Source organism: Pseudophryne corroboree, chromosome 6 (genome assembly GCF_028390025.1).
Source record: "Pseudophryne corroboree isolate aPseCor3 chromosome 6, aPseCor3.hap2, whole genome shotgun sequence".
In the NCBI taxonomy this organism is placed as follows: domain Eukaryota; kingdom Metazoa; phylum Chordata; class Amphibia; order Anura; family Myobatrachidae; genus Pseudophryne; species Pseudophryne corroboree.
In genome coordinates, this window is record NC_086449.1 from 842667283 (window position 1) to 842678048 (window position 10766).

Below are 10766 nucleotides of genomic sequence, written 5' to 3' on the forward strand. Positions count from 1 at the left end.
AGAAGCTGGTCAGCCTGATTTGAAGAATCTGTGAGGTGGGAGTTCCTGAATCTCTAGTCTGTAACCCTGGGCGATCAGCTCTATGACCCAGGGATCCTGGCATGATGTCGCCCATGTGTGACTGAAATCTCTTAATCGGGCTCCCACCTGCCTGTCTTCCAGGCAGTGCGGTTCACCGTCATGCTGAAGGCTTAGAGGAAGCAGAACCTGAGTGCTGTTCCTGTGAACCTGCAGTTGCTGGTTTTCAGGGTTTACCTCTAGTACCTTTGAAGGCTGCAGAAGAACCTTTGGTCTTATTTTTACATAGGGACTGCAGAGTCGGAGCTGAGTTGGTCTTCCTAGGTGGAGGAGCTGCAGAAGGAAGGTATGGAGACTTACCTGCCATAGCCTTGGATATCCACGTATCCAGTTCATCTCCAAAAAGGCTACACCTTTTCTGGAATCAGCATCCTCAGTCCACTGACGTAGCCATAGGACTCTGCGTGCTGACACTGCCATGGCCGTGGTGCGTGCATTTAGCAAGCCTCACTCTCTCTTATGGCCTCTACCATAAAACTTGCAGAGTCATGTATATATTTATTATTTATTTATTAGCAGTTTCTTATATAGCGCAGCATATTCCGTTGCGCTTTACAATTAGAACAACAGTTATAGAACAAAACTGGGCAAAGAGACAGACATAGAGGTAGGAAGGCCCTGCTCGCAAGCTTACAATCTATAGGGAAATAGGCATTGATACACAAGGATAGATGCTACCTGTTACACAATGGTTCCCCAGATTGCTAGGTTCTTAATGGGTTGTATGATATGATCACCCAGCAATGTTGGAAGACAAAATGTGAGTTTATGTGGACTGTACAGAGGGGATGTAACTTGATAGGGAAGCAATGAAGGTTATGTGTGTGGGTCTGAAATTTGGTAGGCTTGTCTGAAGAGATGAGTTTTCAGGGAATGTTTAAAGGTTTGGAGACTAGAGGCGAGTCTTATTGTGCGTGGGAGGGCATTCCACAGAGTGGGTGAAGCCAGGGTAAAGTCCTGTAATTTTGAGTGGGAACAGGTAATACATGTGGATGAGAGACGCAGATCTTGTGCAGAGCGGAGAGGTCTGGTAGGGAGATATTTTGAGATGAGTGAGGAGATGTATGATGGTGCAGTTTGGTTAATAGCCTTGTATGTAAGTAAAAGTATTTTAGATTTGACACGGTAGAATACCGGTAACCAATGGAGGGACTGACAGAGCGGATCAGCAGATGAAGAACGTCTGGCGAGGAAGATTAGCCTCGCAGCTGCATTTAAAATGGATTGAAGTGGTGAGAGCCTATGTTTGGGAAGACCAGTAAGGAGACTATTACAATAATCAATGCGGGATATGATGAGTGCATGGATCAGAGTTTTTGCAGTGTCTTGTGTAAGATAAGGGCATATTTTGGATATGTTTTTAAGGTGCATGTAACATGATTTAGAGACAGATTGAATGTGTGGAACAAAGGACAGATCAGAGTCAAGGGTGACACCTAGGCAACGAGATTGTGGGGTAGGGTGGATAGTTGTATTGTCAACAGTTATGGAGATATCAGGTTGGTAACTACTCTTAGCTGGTGGGAAAATAATTAATTCTGTTTTGGAAATGTTGAGTTTGAGATGGCGAGATGACATCCAAGATGAAATGGCAGACAGGCATTCAGCGACACGGCCCAATACAGATGGTGATAAATCTGGGGAGGATAGGTAGATTTGAGTATAATCAGCATACAAATGATACTGAAATCCAAAAGAGCTGATTAGTTTACAAGAGAGGAGGTAGATTGAGAAAAGCAGAGGACCTAAGACTGAGCCTTGCGGTACTCCAACTGATAGAGGTAGAGAAGAGGAGGTAGAATCAGAGAAGCGAACACCGAAAGAGTGATTAGATAGGTAGGATGAGAACCAAGAAAGGGCTGTGTCCTGAAGACCTAAGGATTTTAGTGTTTGTATGAGAAGAGAGTGGTCAACAGTGTCAAAAGCAGCAGAGAGATCTAGAAGAATAAGTAGTGTGTAATGGCCTTTTGATCTAGCAGTGACTAGATCATTCACTACTTTGGTCAGTGCCATCTCTGTGGAGTGTTGGGCACGAAAGCCTGACTGAAGTGGGTCCAATAAGTTGTGGGAGTTAAGAAAGTGTGTAAGGCGAGTGTAGGCAAGTCTCTCAAGTAGCTTGGAGGGACTGGGTAGCTGAGAAATGGGACGGTAGTTAGAGAGTGTGTTTGGGTCAGAGTTGTGTTTTTTTAGAATGGGAGTAATCACTGCATGCTTGTATAGAGAAGGAAAGATACCAGTAGACAGAGAGAGATTACAGATTTTAGTTAAGGTTGGGATAAGCACAGGAGACAAAGTTTTGCTGACCTGTGAGGGTATAAGATCAAGAGGAGAGGTAGTGGAGTAGGAGGATGAAAAGAGTGTTGATACTTCATCTTCACTTGTGGGATCAAATGAAGAGAAAGTGCCAGAGGGTTCAGGTAGGGAATTGAGCAGGTCACTGGCTGAGTTAGAGCATACCATTTCATCTCGGATTTTATCAATCTTATCCTTGAAGTAGGAAGCAAGTTCTTGTGCACGGATAGTAGCTAGGGGGGGAGGTGAGGGAGGATAAAGAAGGGATTTAAATGTATGAAAAAGTCACTATAGTGTAGGAGTAAAACAATATCCCCTTTGGGTATTTAGTTGTGGTTTCAGCTCGCCCCTCACAGCGGAACACACACAGCAACCTGCATGTCTCTGAAGCCTGGAGCCGCAGCCTGCCTGTCAGCGCTGCACCCCTACCCTCATGCCGCCATTACTGCCAGCGACCCGCTAACCGGGACGCCAGCTTCCTACTCACTTCTGGCTCTGTTAGAGGTGGCGGCGTGCTGCGGGAATGTACGCTCGCCGTGGTGGGGTTTGCGAATAGCTCCCTCAGTGTCCTGTCAGCGGGGAACGGGACCATTAACCCTTCAAGAGGTCCCTCCCCCAAGTCCCACGAAGCAGACAGGCTGGTGCCATCCAGTCCTGCCTGAAAATAACAAACATATAACAAAAATGCAGAAAAGTCTTCAGGAGCTTCCAGCGACGTGACCGGCTCCTCCGGGCACATTTTCTAAACTGAGTCTGGTAGGAGGGGCATAGAGGGAGGAGCCAGCACACTATCAATTTCTTAAAGTGCCCATGGCTCCTAGTGGACCCATCTATACCCCATGGTACTAATGTGGACCCCAGCATCCTCTAGGACCTAAGAGAAAAGTCAATTTCAAGTTAAAAGTAAAAATCTTTTAGGGCTGCATGAGCAGTGACCTGCTACTGCAGACGCCAGCTCAAAAACGGAGCTCAGTGCCTGGAGGCGGAGCTATAGAGGAGGGACCCATTGCATCCTGGGACAGCTAAAGCTTTACCTGTTGGTGCCTGGATCTAGATCCATCTATACACCCCAATGTTTTCCCTGTGGAAACCTATGTACCCTGCTGCAGAAATCTAAATCAAATCAGTATTTGGTGTGATCACCATTTGCCTTGAAAACAGCGTCAGTTCTCTTAGGTACACTCAAGCAGTGTTTGAAGGAACTCGGCAGGGAGGTTGTCCCAAACATTTTGGAGAACCGACCACAGATCTTCTGTGCATATAGGTTTGCTGAAATCATTCTGTATCATATAATCCCAGACAGACTCGATGATGGTGAGATCAGGGCTCTGTGGGGCCATAGCATCACTTCCAGGACTCCTTGTTCTTCTTTACGCTGAAGATAGTTCTTAATGACATTGTATGTTTGGGGTCGTTGTCCTGCTGCAGAGTAAATTTGGAGTAAGACGTTCTCTGATGGTACTGCTTGATGGATAAGTACCTGCCTGATTTTCTCAGCACTGAGGACACCATTAATCCTGACCAAATCCCCAACAGCCCCAGACTAGAAGGAACGTCCACCCTGGTCACACTCCGTATTGTACCGCTCTCCTGCTACAGCCAGAGATTTCCCAGTGTCCCTCCTCAGTCCAGAACCCCCGCCGCCATTTCTCTGCACCCGGATCCGGTGTTTTCCTGCATAGCCGAGTCTCTAGTTTCCACGTGGAAGGTCTGGCTTTTTGGCTGCAATTCTTCCAGGAAGACCACTTCTGCCCAGCCTTATCTGACCAGTAGATGGGTGTACCTGGGTGCCACTGGTTTCTGCTGGTTCTGAGCTGATGGCTCTGCTGGGCATCTTCCGATTATGCATATGAACAATCGGGCTGTACGCAGATACTGGCTACTGCGCATGCGTGAAACGAGAGGTAGGTGTCACTGAGCACGAGGGAGCAATACATAGAGAACGGAGACCCGGAACCCGCTCCGCCCAGGACTTACCCGAGGAGGCCATGTGTATCCCATGTTGCATTTAGTCTATTGTTTAAAGCAATCTTACTTTCCAGCATTTGTCACACCTGACTAAAACCTCCGCCCAGTATTGTACATACATATTGTGATGACACGTGATGACACAGCCGGCGCTTTGTGTCGCACAGTGGTAAAAGACACGTGGGTACTTTCCAGCATTTGTCACACCTGACTAAAACCTCCGCCCAGTATTGTACATACATATTGTGACGACACGTGATGACACAGCCGGCGCTTTGTGTCGCACAGTGGTAAAAGACACGTGGGTACTTTCCAGCATTTGTCACACCTGACTATAAAACCTCCGCCCAGTATTGTACATACATATTGTGACGACACGTGATGACACAGCCGGCGCTTTGTGTCGCACAGTGGTAAAAGACACGTGGTTACTTTCCAGCATTTGTCACACCTGACTATAAAACCTCCGCCCAGTACAGTATATACATATTTATTTATTTTTTACTTGGTATCAAAACTTGCTGGAACAGCTGAGATATAGAAGCAGTATATGGAGGAGTCTGTGGTCTACATACGCTGTGAAGTCTGCAGCTGCCGTGGCTGCCTTTGTGGCATCGTTATTGAGGGTGGCTCCCCACACGGCTCCCTTGTGGCCCAGAAACGTGCCAATCCAGTCTCCGGTGTCGCCCTGGCGCAGCATTGGTTTCCCATCTGTCAAAACAAAGCATTTGTTTATTTAAAGATCATCAAAGTTCTGTCTGATTACTATGTGCACATCGGCTGTACGCAGATACTTCTACAATGGAGCAGATATCGGCTACTGCGCGTGCGTGGAACGCAGAGGTAGGTCTCACCGAGCACGACGGAGCAATACATAGAGAAGAGGTTCCCACACGCGCTCCTCAAGGCACCCAACGGTCCTGGTTATAAATGTATCCATACTTGGCCACAGGTGACTTAATTAGCACCTCAGTCAATTTGATTTAACCATGTGTGCTGAGCCATTGATATACCTAAAACCTGGACTGTTGGGTTGCCCTGAGGACTGCGTTTGGGAACCTCTGACATAGAGAAAGGAGACCTGCTCAGCCCAGGACTTACTAGAGGAGTCGATGTGTATCCGATGTTGTGTCGATGGTGGTGTGGAAAAGCAGGTGTAGCAACATTTCCTCAGTCCATCACATACTACTGCACGCAGACATTATATTACTGCACATACACTGTGCGGCCATCACAGCTGCGAAGGCGATACTGTACTGCGCCGACAGCCTCGCGTTCAGTGTAACCCCGCATTTCACTGGAGTCGTCAGAAGATGCAGCGGACCAAGCTCCACCTCCTTCTATCCCACGCTGGCTACCGCAACATTCCACTCACCCGCAAAAATAACACCACAGACCCCAGAATGGCACTCCTGCCCCAGTGAGCTTACACTCTATATTCCCTATCACATGTACACACACATTACAGAGAGAGTATCCGTCACATCAACCCCTGTCCCAGTGAGCTTACACTCTATATTCCCTATCACATGTACACACACATTGCAGAGAGTGTATCAGTCACATCAGCCCCTGCCCCAGTGAGCTTACACTCTATATTCCCTGTCACATGTACACACACATTACAGAGAGAGTATCCGTCACATCAACCCCTGTCCCAGTGAGCTTACACTCTATATTCCCTATCACATGTACACACACATTACAGAGAGAGTATCCGTCACATCAACCCCTGTCCCAGTGAGCTTACACTCTATATTCCCTATCACATGTACACACACATTGCAGAGAGTGTATCAGTCACATCAGCCCCTGCCCCAGTGAGCTTACACTCTATATTCCCTGTCACATGTACACACACATTACAGAGAGAGTATCCGTCACATCAACCCCTGTCCCAGTGAGCTTACACTCTATATTCCCTATCACATGTACACACACATTACAGAGAGAGTATCAGTCACATCAACCCCTGTCCCAGTGAGCTTACACTCTATATTCCCTATCACATGTACACACACATTACAGAGAGTGTATCAGTCACATCAGCCCCTGCCCCAGTAAGCTTACACTCTATATTCCCTATCACATGTACACACACATTACAGAGTATCAGTCACATCAGCCTCTGCCCCAGTGAGCTTACACTCTATATTCCCTATCACATGTACACACACATTGCAGAGAGTGTATCAGTCACATCAGCCCCTGCCCCAGTCAGCTTACACTCTATATTCCCTATCACATGTACACACACATTACAGAGAGAGTATCAGTCACATCAGCCTCTGCCCCAGTGAGCTTACACTCTATATTCCCTATCACATGTACACACACATTACAGAGAGAGTATCCGTCACATCAACCCCTGTCCCAGTGAGCTTACACTCTATATTCCCTATCACATGTACACACACATTACAGAGAGTGTATCAGTCACATCAGCCCCTGCCCCAGTGAGCTTACACTCTATATTCCCTATCACATGTACACACATTACAGAGAGTATCAGTCACATCAGCCCCTGCCCCAGTGAGCTTACACTCTATATTCCCTATCACATGTACACACACATTACAGAGAGAGTATCCGTCACATCAACCCCTGTCCCAGTGAGCTTACACTCTATATTCCCTATCACATGTACACACACATTACAGAGAGTGTATCAGTCACATCAGCCCCTGCCCCAGTGAGCTTACACTCTATATTCCCTATCACATGTACACACATTACAGAGAGTATCAGTCACATCAGCCCCTGCCCCAGTGAGCTTACACTCTATATTCCCTATCACATGTACACACACATTACAGAGAGTATCAGTCACATCAGCCCCTGCCCCAGTGAGCTTACACTCTATATTCCCTATCACATGTACACACACATTACAGAGAGAGTATCAGTCACATCAGCCCCTGCCCCAGTGAGCTTACACTCTATATTCCCTATCACATGTACACACACATTACAGAGAGAGTATCAGTCACATCAGCCCCTGCCCCAGTGAACTTACACTCTATATTCCCTATCACATGTACACACACATTATAGAGAGAGTATCAGTCACATCAGCCCCTGCCCCAGTGATCTTACACTCTATATTCCCTATCACATGTACACACACATTACAGAGAGTGTATCAGTCACATCAGCCTCTGCCCCAGTGAGCTTACACTCTATATTCCTTATCACATGTACACACATTACAGAGAGTGTATCAGTCACATCAGCCCCTGCCCCAGTGAGCTTACACTCTATATTCCCTATCACATGTACACACACATTACAGAGAGAGTATCAGTCACATCAGCCTCTGCCCCAGTGAGCTTACACTCTATATTCCCTATCACATGTACACACACATTACAGAGAGAGTATCCGTCACATCAACCCCTGTCCCAGTGAGCTTACACTCTATATTCCCTATCACATGTACACACACATTACAGAGAGTGTATCAGTCACATCAGCCCCTGCCCCAGTGAGCTTACACTCTATATTCCCTATCACATGTACACACATTACAGAGAGTATCAGTCACATCAGCCCCTGCCCCAGTGAGCTTACACTCTATATTCCCTATCACATGTACACACACATTACAGAGAGTATCAGTCACATCAGCCCCTGCCCCAGTGAGCTTACACTCTATATTCCCTATCACATGTACACACACATTATAGAGAGAGTATCAGTCACATCAGCCCCTGCCCCAGTGATCTTACACTCTATATTCCCTATCACATGTACACACACATTACAGAGAGTGTATCAGTCACATCAGCCTCTGCCCCAGTGAGCTTACACTCTATATTCCTTATCACATGTACACACATTACAGAGAGTGTATCAGTCACATCAGCCCCTGCCCCAGTGAGCTTACACTCTATATTCCCTATCACATGTACACACACATTACAGAGAGAGTATCAGTCACATCAGCCTCTGCCCCAGTGAGCTTACACTCTATATTCCCTATCACATGTACACACACATTACAGAGAGAGTATCAGTCACATCAGCCCCTGCCCCAGTGAGCTTACACTCTATATTCCCTATCACATGTACACACACATTACAGAGAGAGTATCAGTCACATCAGCCCCTGTCCCAGTGAGCTTACACTCTATATTCCCTGTCACATGTACACACAGTAGGGTTTTTGGATAGTGCGAGGAAGGGATCCCAGTGGTCAGGACATAGACGGCAGAATCCTGCAAACCGACAATGCCGCCAGCCGGAATCCCGGCGCAACAGGACACTTCCCATTTGTGGGTGTCCATGACACAGAGCGGGAATAGATCCTGTGGCGAGCGCAGTAAGGGGACTCTGCCGGCATTCAGGTGGGATATTGACAGCCGGTAAATCATACTGAATCCGTGAGGAAACCTACACAAGCACGGGGAAAACATACAAACTCCACCCTGAAATGACACACGCCCTCAACGCTGTGAGGCAATGACACCACCCATTACACCGACATCTACATCACCATAACCTGGGGGGGGCGGAGACGGATAGGGCAGCCCCGCGTGATGGGGGGAGGGCAGTCCTGGGTGATGAGAGGTGAGGGGGTCAGCGGTCAGATAGGGCAGCCCCAGGAGATGGGTGTTGGTGTTAGTGTGTGTGAGGGATTATGGAGGTTGGTGGGGGTAGCACCGGGTGGTGGATAGGGTAATACCAGGTGGTGATGAGAGGTGAGGGGGTCAGGGGTCAGATAGGGCAGCCCCAGGAGATGGGTGTTGGTGTGTGTGTGAGGGATTATGGAGGATGGTGGGGGTAGCACCGGGTGGTGGATAGGGTAATACCAGGTGGTGGTGAGGGGGGGGGGGGGGGGGGGGGGGATTATGGAGGTTGGTGGGGGTAGCACCGGGTGGTGGATAGGGTAATACCAGGTGGTGATGAGAGGTGAGGGGGGGATTATGGAGGATGGTGGGGGTAGCACCGGGTGGTGGATAGGGTAATACCAGGTGGTGATGAGAGGTGAGGGGGGGGGGGGGGGGATTATGGAGGATGGTGGGGGTAGCACCGGGTGGTGGATAGGGTAATACCAGGTGGTGATGAGAGGTGAGGGGGGGGGGGGGATTATGGAGGATGGTGGGGGTAGCACCGGGTGGTGGATAGGGTAATACCAGGTGGTGATGAGAGGTGAGGGGGGGGGGGGGATTATGGAGGATGGTGGGGGTAGCACCGGGTGGTGGATAGGGTAATACCAGGTGGTGATGAGAGGGGGGGGGGGGATTATGGAGGATGGTGGGGGTAGCACCGGGTGGTGGATAGGGTAATACCAGGTGGTGATGAGAGGTGAGGGGGGGGGGGGGGGGATTATGGAGGATGGTGGGGGTAGCACCGGGTGGTGGATAGGGTAATACCAGGTGGTGATGAGAGGGGGGGGGGGGGGATTATGGAGGTTGGTGGGGGTAGCACCGGGTGGTGGATAGGGTAATACCAGGTGGTGATGAGAGGTGAGGGGGGGGGGGGGATTATGGAGGTTGGTGGGGGTAGCACCGGGTGGTGGATAGGGTAATACCAGGTGGTGATGAGAGGGGGGGGGGATTATGGAGGTTGGTGGGGGTAGCACCGGGTGGTGGGGGTCGGATAGGGTAGTCCTGGGTGATGAGAGGTGAGGGGGTCGGTGGGGGTAACACTGGAGGCGGATGGGGTAACACCGGGTGACAGGGGGGGTTATGGATGTCTGCGGAGGTCACACCGGGTGGCGGATAGGGTAACACCGGGTGACAGGGGGGGGGGGTTATGGATGTCTGCGGGGGTCACACCGGGTGGCGGAAGGGGTAACTCGGGCGTCTCACCCTTGCAGGCGCTGATGAGGAAGTACCCGTGCGGGGTGATGGGGCTGAAGGCCAGGTCCACCACAGGCCGGGTGTGGCCGGAGCAGGTGAGGGGAGTCTGCCGCATCGCCATCTCTCACACACAGGCTGCGGCGGCTGCACGCTACCGGAAGTCGTCATCACACGGAAGTGAGGCGCCGAGGAGCGGGCGGCCATCTTGCATGAGGGCGGATGTGAGTAGAGGATCATGGGAGCGGAACAGCGTGAGCGTCTCCTCCGCAGGGTCTGGAGCGGTTGTGTCTTTGTTGGCTTGGTGCTCAGGAGCTGGATGTGACACAAGAGAGAGGAGAGAACTCCCCCTGACAGCTGCTACATGTCTTCCTCCTTCTCCGATCGTGTCGGGTGTTTCTTGTTTCCTATGCAGCACTATTCCATATAGACTGTGACCTGGACCCAGGGGGTTATGGGAAAGGTCCTCTGCACGAAGACAATCTAGACGCTACCGGTCCAGACCCGAGGTCCTCAGGAGCCCAGGGCATCAGTGAGGGGTGAGCTGCACCCGGGTCACCTGTGGGCGTCAGTGAGTGATGAGCGCACCTGTGCACCCGGGTCACCTGTGGGCGTCAGTGCGGGATG

General features: G+C 49.8%; 1 protein-coding gene across 1 annotated transcript in view; it reads right to left on the bottom strand.

The window, feature by feature from the left end:
• The window catches only part of STRAP (serine/threonine kinase receptor associated protein), a 93254-nt gene extending 82722 nt beyond the window's left edge, over positions 1-10532 (bottom strand). The window contains exons 1-2 of the mRNA XM_063929430.1: positions 10152-10532; positions 4914-5049 (exon numbers count right to left, since the gene is read on the bottom strand). Coding sequence (XP_063785500.1) covers positions 4914-5049; positions 10152-10263 — 248 coding nt within the window. The 5' untranslated portion in view covers positions 10264-10532. The remainder of the gene's footprint in view (positions 1-4913; positions 5050-10151) is intronic.
• Between the last annotated feature and the right edge of the window lie 234 nt (positions 10533-10766).